At 36.2% G+C, this 15,101-nt stretch overlaps 1 protein-coding gene across 5 annotated transcripts in view; it reads right to left on the reverse strand.

Moving 5' to 3' along the window:
• Positions 1 to 15,101, reverse strand: part of FBXL17 (F-box and leucine rich repeat protein 17) — a 304,415-nt gene that overhangs the window by 204,752 nt on the left and 84,562 nt on the right. For 4 of the 5 annotated variants that reach the window (XM_072860233.1, XM_072860236.1, XM_072860235.1 and 1 more), the window contains exon 5: positions 9,450 to 9,557. The exons of the other annotated variant lie outside the window; for it this stretch is intronic. In XM_072860233.1, the coding sequence (XP_072716334.1) occupies positions 9,450 to 9,557 (108 nt within the window). The remainder of the gene's footprint in view (positions 1 to 9,449; positions 9,558 to 15,101) is intronic. 5 annotated transcript variants of the gene reach the window in all.

Raw genomic sequence — 15,101 nt, forward strand, 5'->3', positions numbered from 1 at the left:
AGGGGAAGCTTAGAGCAACTTGAATTTTCCTAACCTACATACAGCTATTCATATTAGATACTTCAGCCTTTATACTATGTTGGCAATAACATCGCCAGTGCCTATGACATAGGAAATAAACCTACTAGACAATTCAACAATGCATATAGTCTATGACAGTAAACAAATATTTACCAGGAGACCTCAAAGACAAGTATAAAATCGTCCCATTAAAAAAAACAGAATTCTTAACTAAAACATGCTTTCTTTCATGACAACACTCTTCTTATGAGCAGGTGACAATACTGTTGATTATTTTGTCATTATTATTATTTACAGAGTAAAAATCATGAACTTACACTAAAGATAAATCAATGCATGGAGGTAAGTGCTTCTTTAAAAAGTGTCTAACTAACATGACTTCAAATTAGGTAAGAGGTAACAGTAGAGTATCTACCTCATTGAAGCAATGATGAATGCAGCAGAAAGAATTCGTGATTTCCAAGGAAAAAAAGACTTCTGCATTGCATGGGTAGACTCAAAAACTAAACTGAATTCCTAGTATTTCTATTGACCAAATTAATAGGGTTTCCAAGGTAGATTTTATCTTTTACTGCCACAGGAGAATGATCATTCACTCATTCTTTCCTTCATACTAATAATGGTCTACCATTATATTCGATATACAGTAACTCAACCATCACTTGCCTTTTTTACTGTCACATTCATTCATTTTAAACAGCCTACCTGACACCTGACCTACTTGGTACGTTAATTCTTCTTTTTATCAGGCTCGACGTACTTGATCCAGAAAACCTTACTGTCTCAGAAGTTTGAAGAGACTGCTTCAGATTGATACAAACTCCTCAAGTATAATTTGATCTATACAACCTCACTCTTGCCACTTCAGATGAGTGAATGACTTTCAAGAGCTGCAGAAGCGGACACACATTCCCCTAAGTACTGGACCTTCTGACATGATTTTGTATCAAACTGAACGTGACAGGTGAAAAGAATACCCCTTTGCCTACTTAAATCAGAGGTATCAACATCTTATTACCAGTCAGTGAATTGTTATAAATGTATATGTAACCATTTTTCATTACAAAAATGGGATGGATACTTTAATGACAACTGTCCTATTTTATATTTTACCTCAAAAAGTAATTGTAAGGGGTTGATGCTACAATGCTGAATTCTTTATTAATCACTACTATTATAAAAAAATGGCACCAAAAAATACATACATTTTATATTCTACCTCTAACCCTCACATATAAAAGTGGTATGATATACAAAAAATTAAAATTCTCTGAAGCAGACAACTGAACAGTTGGGATGTTCGAATCTTCAGTGGATGCATAAATCTTGAGATTAAAATAGCATACCTTTAATTAGCATTTTTCCACAGCAAAAGGATGTTCTGTGACTTAAATACTCAGTCTTAGGGTGCCAGGATAAATAAAGCTTTTCCTTTTGCTTTTTTCAATCAAAAACAATTTTCTTCATGCAGCAATACCATTTTATTGAGCAATTTCAGGGCCATTCTTCTACAGATACTCAAATTTTTCTCCAACTCTTAATTTTATAGCTCTACAAAGAATGCTCAGCATGAGCAGAATTTAAACTTTGAACTCAACTCCATCAGACAAAATGTTTTAACTGAAAAAGGAACATTTAATGTGACAATAAAACAGACAATGCAAATAGTAGACAGAGGGCTTAAAAATACAAAATAGAAAATAGAAGAATTAAGAGAAAGCAAGAACAGTTAAACTAATTTTGTGTGCTACATATATACACAACCTTGCTGAAAATACTCAATATTGACTCAGCGTTAAAACTGTATGACATAATACAATATTAGCATTTAAATTTCAGAGGGAGTCTAGTTAGATGAATGAGATTAGAAGGGAACAGGATGTTGGTCGGTTCCTCTCAGTCCCACTAACAGACAGAGAATTGACAGTGCAGTATGTAAAGGTTTTATGAGGAGATTGCCTGTTAAAATGTACTGAAACGGAATTGTTCCACTGTGAATGACAGATGCAAAAGAACCACTTAGATCACAAAATGGTTTTGGAAAAAGGAAGTTTGAAAAACAGAGCTTCAGTTCTTTTAAAAAGATATTAAAATTAAAAAATTTAATACTACTATTTTTAAGAAATTACCTACTACATTTGGATCTCAAATATTTTAAATTATGACAAAATAATTTTTGTTCAATACTTCTGTTGGTTGGTTTAAATGAAATTTTATGGAGGTTGATATATTTAAAGGTTCAGAGATTATCATACTATTTGTGTGCCTGAACGTTATGGACTTCATAAGACTTCTATCTTGATTACTGTAACTTGTAGTATTAAAATATGTGCAATGCTAATTAAGAAGTTAGAGCATTTTAAAATTATAACAACAACAAAAAAAAAAAGAGGAGAGAAAATATGCCTGATTTGAGACTGTTCAAATTTAGGGTAAATTTCATATCCTTTTGATGATAAAAAATCCCTGTTACTATTGGGATCACAGGCAATTTTTCAGTGTGGGTATATCAACTCCTGTGAATATTTAGCTATTCTTGTAGGGAACTACTAATATAATGAGTATGCAACTCATTTTTTGTTTGGGTTTTTGGTGTTTTTTTTGTTCCCCGCACACTTCCACAAGTCCTGTAGAGATATGCTTCCTTAAAAATCATAGAATAGAATAGAATAGAATCATAGAATCATTTAGGTTGGAAAAGACCTTTAAGATCGAGTCCAATCGTAAACCTAACACTGCCAAGTCCACCACTAAACAATTCACATAAGATCAAACCTCCTCAGAACTAAAGCCAAATTATTTCTGAAGGAAAGTGCTTATAAGGACTTAATGAGTTTTAAATTCACATCTTTTGCTAATTAAGCTTAATTTTCTTGACACTCTCTGTGCATACGTGCCTTCAAGGAATAAACTGCTCTCTGATTTAAGCCTCCCAGAGCAAATGTATGATCACAGGAAATAAAAAATAGCAACCAGAAAAAATTGTAAATCACATTATTTTATTATGTTAATAAAATTAAAAAATTAAATTTATAAACTATTTTTTAAAAAGTCACATACATTAGTTTTTACTTAGCAGCTGAAGTAACGGAACTATATTATTGAGATATACTGTGTTCTTGAAACAGTAGTCATACATTGTTTAAAAAATTGGAAAATGATTGAATAATTACAGAGGAGACTATTTTCCCATAGACTAAATGTTCTGCACATTCACAACTTTTAATTTCATTTCCTAAAGTTAAATATTGCAGAACATTGAGCTCCCATTGCTTGAATAAGAAATACACATTCAAAACCTGTGTTATAAGCACAGAGATTTAATTTGCATCACTTACAAAAAATAAAACAGAAAAAGTTTGTTTTGAAGAGTGTAGGTATTTGTAAAAAACCATGCCTGAGAAGATAAGGTAGTTGAAAATATATGTTAATTAAGGAAACAAATTTATTCAATAGATTCCTTTGTTTTGTAATGTACCGCAGCAAAACACAATAGGAAAGTGAATGACATTTGTATTCAAGCTGCTACTCTTTCCAAGATGACTGTTAATAATAATTTGGTTTTTTATTTATTGCATAGATACCTTTACAAGTTATACTACAAAAATAAATATATTGCCCTCCTTTCTAACATTAAGACCCATCATAGAGGAGCTACTTGCACACACACATAAACTGCTCATATAGTACTGTGCTGGTTTTGCCTGGGATAGAGTTAATTTTCTTCATAGTACCTGGTATACTGCTGTGTTTTGGATTTAGGGTGAGAATCATGTTGATAACACACTGATGTTTTGGTTGTTGCTGAGCAGTGCTTGCACAGCGTCAAGGCCTTCTCTGCTTCTCACACCGCCCCATCAGCGAGTAGGCTGGGGTTGCACAAGAAGCTGGGAGGGGACACAGCCGGGACAGCAGACCCCAAATGACCAAAGGGATATTCCGTACCATATGGCGTCATGCTCAGCATAAAAGCTGGAGGAAGAAGAAGGAAGGGGGAACGTTTGGAGTGATGGCAGTTTTCTTCCCAAGTAACTGTTACGCATGATGGAGCCCTGGTTTCCTCGAGATGGCTGAACACCTGCCTGACGATAGGAAGGAGTGAATGAATTCCTTGTTTTGCTTTGCTTGTGTGCACGTCTTGCTTTACCTATTAAACTGTCTTTATCTCAGCTCACGAGCTTTCTCACTTTTACTCTTCCAATTCTCTGCCACATCCCACTGGGGGGACAGAGTGAGTGGCTGTGTGGTGCTTAGTTGCCAGCTGGGGTTAAACCACAAGTACCTGTGTTACAAGACTTATTTCCAGTTTATATACTCTAAAAGTTGCTGTTGCATTACCTTATCGCTGAAGTCATAGTTTACTCTCTCTTTGTGTTATTTACTCTCAAGTACCTCTAATGAATCTTTTTTTTTTTTTAAGTTTCACACACTTACAGGGCATTGAAACCCTTTCAATCATGCAATCAGTCTTTTCTGCAATGCCTTTTTTACTTCATTGCAACTTGAAAGAAACGGCAGTTGGGTCCAACTATCAAATTCTTAAAAACGATGAAAGGAATCTCTTACGAGGTACACAGTTAACTTCATTCAACAAAATGGTCAGCTTTAGTTTGACAAGATGTGAAAAGGTTCTCTTATACAGCCTATAACACCACATCATTTAAAGTAACAAGCCAATCCTCACGAAGAATCTCCCATAATCACTATTTTTAGAAATCCTTACTTAATGACTTTTTTCTATGATTGGAAGACTAACCCTTAAAAGGCTATCTTATTAAATGCAAACAGATTCAAAGAAATCATATGTCATCTTATGAAATATAGTCCATTATATAAATTGATTTTAAAACTGTTTTCTCTAGACCTAGCCAAAGAGAACAGTCATGTTCTTAGTTAGGAAGCATGATGATTTTAAGATTAGAAGGTATGCTGAACTACCATAAAAAGAGTATAAAGCAGAGCACTTCATGTCAAGACGAATCAGTTACTAAAAAAAGGACCATACAGTATCTCAGTTTAGAAAAGGCTCTCTTGTAAAATCAATCCTGTCATGTGTAGATTATCATTATATATCTGTCAAGTTGATAATGTCTGCACTGAATGAGTCCTAAATATTTGCTCTATAAATATGAATTTTGATTGACTTCATACTGGCCACCAACTCAGACACAGGTATGACTGAGTTAGATTGGACATGACTCTCGGGTAACAATTATGAGACAAAGAAAGAATAAAGATCACATTATTCCAAAAATAGTTCTTAGATGAACTGACTTCATGTATTGGTGATTAGAAGAATAAGTTAGAACTTTTTCCGACGAAGATGTTGTCCAAGGATTCACACATGTTTAGGTGAAAACGTCTGTAATAAACTTTACCTGTCAGATAGTCTGTCAGAATTATGTGATGTAGAAGCACAGACAAGAGTTATGCTGCTAAAAAGCAACTACTCTTGCATATATATCAGAACTCAAAGGAAGAAGCCAAATAAGTGGCTTGGAAATAAAACTATGTCTAGATGTGGAGATTTACTGATGCCAGCTGTTAAAATTCTATTAGAAGTGCAACAATTAAACTGCTGAGAGACAATTACCACAAGAGGGAAAGAAAATAGCACCACTTTTGGGGAAAAGATATAAATTAAAAAATCACTACTTCACTAGTTAGCATATAGAGTTTCTTATTCACACTTAATTAATGAATAAAAATTACCCATCTGGTTATTCTGTCTTTAACACAATTACCTAACATGCATAGGTACTTTGCACGTTCGCATAGATCTTTGTGCTTAGAGGAGAAGGAAGCAAAAAGTAAAAAATAAGCAGCAATAAACTCTTGAGAGACAAGGATGTGAGGAAAGGAGGAAGGGAGAAAACAAGAAAAAGCAAGTCAAGCAGGGAAAGATAAGTAAATAATAAAACAAATGAGAAAAAAGATAAAACAATGAAACAATAGTTGGGGATGTACTAAAAACAGAAGATAAAAACTACAACATATCCAATACATATCCAATACATGTTCTTCCCTGCTCCACAGAAACAAAGTTTATAAATGTTGGACTAATTTTTCTGATGTCATAGAACAGATAATTCAGATTTTTTGTGACACTGTTTCACACGTTACAGGTACAAAGTAAAATAAAACATTCCAGGTTATCAGAACAAACCACTGGTTTCGACTGGGAGTCTAACTGTGCATTGCATATATACACACTCCCTCTTTCCCTTTCTCTCTCCCTGTATGTACATGCAGTGCCTCTCATCTTGCCCAATAATCATTATTTACTTTAGGTGCATTTTTTGTAGTTTATAATAACTTCAAGGAAAAAAGGCACTAGTGTGATAATATGGTTTTGCTCAAGAAGCAAATTCTTTTTAATGTCACTATGTTGAGTAGAAAAAGAATGAAAATAAACCCTGAATGTTTCTTCTTTTTCTCAAATATACAACATTTTCACTACCATACCCCACAATTAGCTATTAAAAAAGCTCTGCGATTCAGCAGCACTGTAATTCAGAATTTTCAAGTGCCAGTATTTTTAAAGAGAGCTAACATTACTAGGGGAAATACAGTAATAATAAACCACTCAATTTTTATACATCCATCAGCCTCAAAGCAATTTTACAACAGAGGCCAGTGTTGCTATCTCCAGTTTGCACACAGGAAGCAGGACAGAAGGGAACCAGCTCTGCACAGCCTTGTGGGACACACTCACAGGCCATGTAGAGCAAAGAAGACATTCCACGTTCTCTAAGAACATGGGACTGTAATTATTACTAAGCACTCATGAAGTTCTAGTTAAGAACTCAACATAAAACTGACCATAACAAATACATGATGGTTAGAACAAAAAAATTATGTCATCAAAAGAAGAATTCTGGAAAAGACAGATGCAACAGTTAAAGATGTTACTGCTCCCCAGATATTTAACTTCCTGCTGGAGCTTATTTCCTCCAAAGAACTGTAGAAATGGAACACGTGTCTGTGCCAGATACTTCAGTGCAATTCAGAGTCTTACTTAAAATTGCCTGCTGTACTACAAGGAAGCAACACCTGCCAGAGGAACCAGGTGGAAACACTACTGAAGTCACTGTAGCAAGATTAACCACATATCACTTGTCAATAGCATCAGAGTAAAGAAGCCTGAATTCCAATACAATTTCCCAGTCGCTGTATGACTGGGAAAGTCTCTTACTCTTTTTCCCCTCAATATATGGTATCATCCCACTTGCCTATACTACGTGCATATATACCTCAGCTTAAAGTAACAATAACTGTAAAAAAAATACCTTGTTATTGTGCACAGAAAGTCACTTACATGTGAAAGAATACTTGGCAAACGTTACAGAAGACATCATATGATAGAATCAGAGAATAGTTTGGGTTGGAAGGGACCTTTAAAGATCATCTAGTCCAACCCCCCTGGAGGGACATCTTCAACTAGATCAGGTTGCCCAGAGCCCTGTCCAACCCAGCCTTGAATGTTTCCAGGGATGGGGCATTTACCACCTCTCTGGGCAACCTGTTCCAGTGTTTCACCACCCTCATCATAAAAAATGTCTTCCCTAGATCTAGTCTGAATCTACCCTCTTTTAGTTTAAAACCATTACCCCTTGTCCTATCGCAACAGGCCCAACTAAAAAGTCCATCCCCATCTTTCTTATAAGTCCCCTTTAAGTACTGAAAGGTCTCCCCAAAGCCCTCTCTTCTCCAGGCTGAACAACCCCTACTGTTCAGTGTTATCACATCACTGTCTTTGCAGTATTAACAGCCTACAGAAAATTTCTATAGATGCAGCCTGAGGGAAGGAAACTGGAATTCCCAAGTCTCAAGTCCCAACAAAAAGCACATGCACCAATTACTTATCCCATATGACTTTTTCCAAGTTTGTCACAAAGCAGCCTCCTAGATATTTTCTGAAGGACTATGTACAAAAGTGTCACTCCTACGTAAATCAGGATTTCTAATCATTTATGATTATTAAACCACATGAAAATCAGAACTAAATGTCAGTAAGAAAAATCAAGATCTTGACTTTTCTTTAATCAAATACATAGGATTATAAAGTCACTTGGTTGAAGGATAAGACATCTATTAAATACTCAATAAATCTAGGCCAGAATAATGCAGTAACCAAAGCATGCACCTGAAGAGCGATCTCTGTGGAAATTTCCCACAAAGCCTTGGACTACATAACCTCTCTATGTCAGATTTCTAAATTATGTACCTTCTATATTTATGTTGTGTATATAAATATAACCTATAGTGAGAGAGAGAGAGAGAGAGAGAGAGTGAGTGTTTTCAGAGGACATGAAAATTATTGTATTATTTCTCTCTCCCATAGATATATGCCCCTTTTACACATAATTTCAATATACACAGAGTACTTTCCAAATTGCATCCTTTGAGGTGCTGTAACTTTACCATGCAAATTAATTTCTCTGGCTTATTTCTTTTTGCACGTGTTCCAAAATGTTTTCAATCCTTCTGTATCTTCAGCTACTGAGCTGCCCTAAACCGATGAAAATATTTTACAGATATGCTGAATGGTTCTGTAAAACAACAAGAGGGCTGCACTGCTGCATCAAAAAACCTGTATTTTTTTCAGGCCTGTTCTGTTTTCATTAAATATGCTCTCCACTTGCTACTTCAAGATCTTTTTAACCATTTTTATGTTTACCAGAACTTTTCACATTAAATACCCATTTCTACAGTCATCTTTACCCGTTATAAGAAGTTCCATTTTCCCATTTGGAAACTCTTTTTTTAACTTCTTAGCTATAAATGCTAAATTATCTGTTTCAGATGCATTTTTCCTCTGTTCTCCCTAACGTTTCCATGATCCCTGAATTTACTTTCAGTTATGAATTTTAACTAATATGCTGTTTGTCCACCTCATCCAAGTCATTCAATTTATTGAACGCTTCCATTATTTTCTGCAGGTTCACTCAAGCTAGTTCTCCCACACATCATTCCTCTTACATAAAAGAAAAACAAAAGGAAATAAAATGTATCTGTCACACTATCTATGTTAAAAGATGAAGATGGATATATACAAAATGTATGTGCATAGGGGATATACTGTTGCAGTAAGGGGTCTGTCTAAATCTCTTGCTCTAAGAATTTTGCACTTCCAATTACAGAATTTTTGCAATGGAATCTGGTGTAACTAGGCATTTTAAAGACTTCTGACCTGAACAGTATTTCCCAGAAAAAGTATCATCCCTTGAATAAGTTTTTGCTACAGTCTTTTTACACAGGGAAATCCGAATGTGCCTGCTCAAATAATGCAAAGTTCATTTAACCTGTCACGTTTCTATTCATGACAGTGTTATTCATCATATTCATAAACTTATGCTGGCTGATACCTATGCTTTGGCAATAGTCAAACACACTAATGACTAGCTAAAAGTAGTTACGATACTTACATTGGTGAGGTGAATGACTCCTTTCGATGTAACAGAGCAGCCCATAAAACCAACATACTGCAGATCAGGACAATGTTCAGCAAAAGCTTTCACTGACTGATCTGTCACCTACAGAAAAAATATACAGGTAATAATTGAATAGGTGATATGAGCACATACTTAATACAGTCTAACCAGTTTCTCTGTAACATTGGAAAGCTGCTTATTAATACTTTTATTATTATTATCACTACTATTATTTATTTCAAGAATTTGAGAAAAAACATTGGGTATGCACACACATCTATAAAAGTGCATGAAAAGGAAGGAAAAAGATCATCTTGGTCAGAAAAGTATCATCTTCTTGGAGGAGAAGAAGAAACAGAAGAAGAGAGAGAATGATGGCCACAAATTCAAATATTATTGTAATCCTTTTTACCTGCAAATAACCCAAGAGACCATTCTATCCATTGTTCTCATGAACTATATACAAACATGAAAATACGAACAAATTTATGTTACTGCCATCCTGCAGACTCACGCTATACCCATCATTGACTCTGCACAGAATTTGAGTTGTGTGATACCTTAAGTTTATATTCCAAGCATTTTTACTAAAACAAAGCAATTGATGATTTTAACTTAAAGATAATATTAAATCTGTTTCCTACATCAAAATTGTATCTCATGGTAATATACCATTTTGTCAGTTATCAGCTGAATGGAGATGTTACCCAGTTTATTATTGTGATTTATTTATTTCTACTATTTTTTTCTTTATAATTGTTTGTCTAATAAAATTTAATAACTATGAAATACAATCCATTGCATAAATGTAATGCTTTGTATGTAGACTACATATTCAAAAGGACAACATTTTTTGAACTTTGTGAAGAATATAATATTGACATGGATACACTTAACACACCTGCATATCTTCCTTTAAACAAGGGGGTTTTTTCCCCGAGAAGTATATATTCCCAGTACAAATGACAGTAATGCAAAACTCTATATTGATTTTGGGACAAAACCTGTATTTTCCAGCCAAACTTCTCAGGAATATCTCATTATGTCTGGAATCGTAAATCCTGAATGCTGAGGACATTCTCGGTTTATAAGGACGTCTTCTTGCTATCACAGAACTCAGAAGCAAAACAAGTTTTGAAATATCTAGTCCACAGCTGAGCCTCAGGTGAATACATACATAGGAACATTATTCCTGCTGTACTGTGGATCACCTTTATCCACAGTTCCAACTTGCCTAACTTTTCACTTAACTGCACACTGGCAGCATATGGTGACCTTGGTGAAGACTCTGGCAAAACGATTTGTGAAAAGATAGCCCAGAGATAAGGGAGACTAACAAGATTACAGGTACAACACCACATATAAGCTGTATTGGTTTGGGGTTACTGAATGTGATTATAGGTCTAATGCAGCTTTCTCAAAGCAACAGTTTCTCAGTGAGCAAAGATTTTTATTGTTGTCCATCTGCCAAATAAAAGTAAAAGGCATGCCTTTTGGGACAGTGTATTTAGAAGCCAATGAAACTGAAAATAGGCCAAAAGGAAGGGAAAAAGGATCAGCTAAACAGATTCAATCACAAATTGGGTAGTGATCATGTTGTATCTGCATAGACCCATGTCTCAGGTCTGCCTACTTGGACAAAAAACCACAGTGTAGTACAAAATTTCTTCTTTGATTTTGATCTTACATTTTTATTTTTGCACACCCCTCTCAGCTGAGGACTGCCACACCAACTATTTGGGAATTTTAAGATATTGACTACTAAAAACCTTTGACAAATACTATCAGAAGTCAAAGACTTACAGATTTGCATTATTTAGAATTCTGCCAGCACCACAGGGTGGGGGGAATTTATCTTCTCTGTAGAAGATAAACTGAACCCTCTGTTTCAGCTAACAATCTAAGAGAAGGACCCTGTTACAATGTTACCCTCTTCTCGCTACAGAGGATTAGAGTATGAGTCTCTGTTGCAGACAGGTTTTTCCTAGCTAGCAAGAAAACGTAGTAATGAAAAATCAATAGTAAAATGCCTAACATCACAGATTCATTACAGAGCTTAAAACTTTAAAATACAAATAATTTCTTACATATAGCTGACATTTGGGTGCATGAAGACTTTAAAAAAAAAGGTGGTTTGAATGCAAATAATAAAATTACTATGTCTTAAAATATCTTCTGTTCCCATTACAGAATTTTCTGCATTCTAAACAAAATTTGTGAAAAAATAGTTTTGGTAAGAGTTAATAACAGTAGATTATGACTGTATATATTAAATAGTTCACAGATTAGCAGTGAATCTTTTCAGTGCTCATTAGGTATGCAGCATCTACCTAGTCAGAAGAAGATTCATTACCTCTGTATGCCATGCAAGCCTCATGATATCCCAGGTTTAGAAAAATTGTTTACAATCTGTCAAAAGTAGTGTGACATTACTTGAATATGCTTTACAATTACTGTGGTAGAAATTACCACTTTAGACAGGCATTTTGCTACTGCAAACAGCAATGTCTGTTCTTAAGTCTTGACTTATATATTGGGTTTGCGTGGCAAGGTTTTGGTAGCAGCAGGGCTACAAGGGTGGCTTCTAGAAGCCTACCTGCCTAGAAGCTTCCCCTGTGTTCGATAGAGCCAATGACAGCCAGCTCCAAGACAGACCCGTCGCTGGTCAAGACCGAGCCCATCAGCAATGGTGGTAGCACCTCTGTGATAACGTACGGGGGGGAACAAACTGCGCAACTGCAGCCAGAGTGAGAGTATGTGAGAGAAACAACTCTGCAGACACCAAGGTCAGTGAAGAAGCAGGGGGAGGAGGTACTCCAAGGTCAGTAACGAAGGAGGGGGAGGAGGTGCTCCAGGTGCCAGAGCAGAGATTCCCCTGCAGCCCATGGAGAAGATCATGGTGAAGCAGGCTGTCACTCTGCATCCCATGGAGGCTAATAGTAGAGCAGATATCCACCTGCAGCCTGTGGACGAACCCAAGCCAGAGCAGGTGGATGCACCCAAAGGAGGCCGTGACCCTGTGGGAAGCCCGTGCTGGAGCAGGCTCCTGACAAGACCTGTGGAGAGAGAAGCCCAGGCAGGAGCAGGTTTTCTGGCAGGACTTGTGACCCCGTGGGGGACCCACACTGGAGCAGTCCGTTCCTGAAGGACTGCACCCCGTGGAAGGGACCCACACTGGAGCAGATCGTCAAGAACTGTAGGCCCGTGGGAAGGACCCACATTGGAGAAGTTTGTGGAGGACTGTCTCCTGTGGAAGGGACCCACACTGGAGCAGGGGAAGAGTGTGAGGAGTCTTCCCCCTGAGGATGAAGGAGCGGCAGAGAGACAATGTGTGATGAACTGACCGCAACCCCCATTCCCCGTCCCCCTGCGCTGTTGGTGGGGAGGAGGGAGAGAAAACAGTGAGTAAAGTTAAGCCTGGGAAGAAAGGAGGGGTGGGGGAAAGGTGTTTTAAGATTTAGTTTTTATTTCCTCATTATCTTACTCTGATTCAACTGGTAATAAATTAAACCAATTTCCCCAAGTCAAGTCTGTTTTGCCCGTGACAGTAATTGGTGAATGATCTCCCCACGAGCCCTCCTTATCTCAACACACGAGCCTTTTGTTATATTTTCTCTCCCCTGTCCAGCTGAGGAGGGGAGTGACAGCAGCTTTGGTGGGCACCTGGCATCCAGCCAGGGTCAACCCACCACAACTTATAAATAAAATAGCAGTGCATTGAACCTGTTGCTTCTTTAAGCTCAGTTCAATAACAGATCCCATCCTTTGCTGTCAGCCAACAAAATTCCACCACCTGCAGAGCAGCTGACTTCAATTTATTGGGAAACATTGTAAAACTTTTCTGGATCAGCACTGTAATCTCACAGTCAGCATTCTTTACTATACCAGTGTCTAGGAATAGATTACTTCTTTTTCAGACCCTATGTCATTTAGAGCAACTGATATTTTAATAACATGATTCCCACCCAGACAGCCTGTAATGAAGGCCACTTGATATTCTGTTTGGTTAGCTACTCTTAACACATGACCATACTCTCCTGTGATTGTATTAGTTGGCAAGGAAGAGAGAGAGAGAGAGAGAGAGAGAGAGAGAGAGAGAGATACATACACACACTCCTGTAATTTCACAAGAATAACTTCTCATAAAATGAATATAAGATACTATGTTCAGAAATATCAGATCAAAACACCTGTAAACTAAATATCTGATGAAAGAGTAAAAAATAAAACTTATATTGGGTCTTTTTGTTCTCCTTTTTGCAGGGGTGGGGGAGAGTAAGAACATGTAATAGTTAATAATCTATTTGTATAAGGGAGAAAAAAAGTAGGTAAGTTTCAGGCAGATCTGAAATAGAAGCAACAAAGCTAAATTTAAAGCTCAAGTAAGTTTCTAAGACTGAAAACAACTATGTTTAATTAGACTTTCTTCTATTTTATAATCTGCAGTGTCTAGCACAGATGGTTTATACTTGAACACACACTTGACCTTTTGTATTTAAACTCAAACATGCAGGCCAGCTCACTATTTCTACTATAAGTAGGTGCCAGAAATAGTAACCTCTTTTATTGTACGTATGTGTTTTATGCTCCCAAGTGATGGCCTGTTCTGCAGAAGGAAAGATAAGTGACCAATGAAAAAAAAGCATGGAAAACTAGCAATGGCAGGTATGCAACAATTATGCAATCTTAACAGTGTCTCTTCGTAATGCAATATGTAACGGTATGTTACATTCTCCTCAAAGGCCTCTTCACCACTCAGGAGATAGAACAGGTAGACGAAATGTGTATTATAAATATGGCTTCTGCAAGCTAACAAATATTTTAGAGTATAAACAACAGACATGCAGATGTGCTATATAAACAGATTAGACTAGCATAATCTCAAAACACCTGACCATAGAAAATACACTGCAGTTCTACAGAAATGACCGTTGTCAATAAAGATACAGAAATTCACACCCAATTCTTTTATAGAACACAGTACTGTTCTTCCAGGAATCTTTAATAATTGGATTGTCTAGCCGACCTTCATTGACTTTCATTCATCCTGTCTTGTTTGATGTTAGTCTTGCTTTGAAAAAGTAATATTGGATGATAAGGACAGATTTATAAGTTATGCACTAAAGCATTGTGAATGGGAAATACGCTGGTCTGGAACTAATGGCACAGATTTTGCTCCTATTAAAAAGACGTATGATAAGTGAGATATGGTTTCATAACTTTCTTTTTATGTATTTCAGCCTATTATATATGAATTCCAGTTCTGCATTGTTTTACAGAAATTCAATATTTTGACTATTCTGAATTAGATTCTGTAAGTATTAGTTTATTTTACATTCTATTCAATAATTGAAGGAGCAAAAAGGAACAGCTCTGAAGCAAAGATGATAATTCAAAAAGAAAGTTTAAGTGACTTGTATTTATGTATCTCAAATTCCAGCTAAAAAGCCTTGCAAGTAATAAAAACTTACAGAAGCTCAAACACAAATAACTGAAAAAGAGATAGGAATATAAATAGTAACTGGCACAGAATGAACACCACGTTCTCTTATTTAAACAGGTGCATTGCAATGTAAGTAGATCTTAATGTGCAATTTTTTCCATGTAAAATATATAAATAAAAGTTTGCAGAAGATGTAAAACATT

The sequence above is a fragment of the Ciconia boyciana genome, chromosome 4 (assembly GCF_034638445.1).
Source record: "Ciconia boyciana chromosome 4, ASM3463844v1, whole genome shotgun sequence".
NCBI classification, from domain to species: domain Eukaryota; kingdom Metazoa; phylum Chordata; class Aves; order Ciconiiformes; family Ciconiidae; genus Ciconia; species Ciconia boyciana.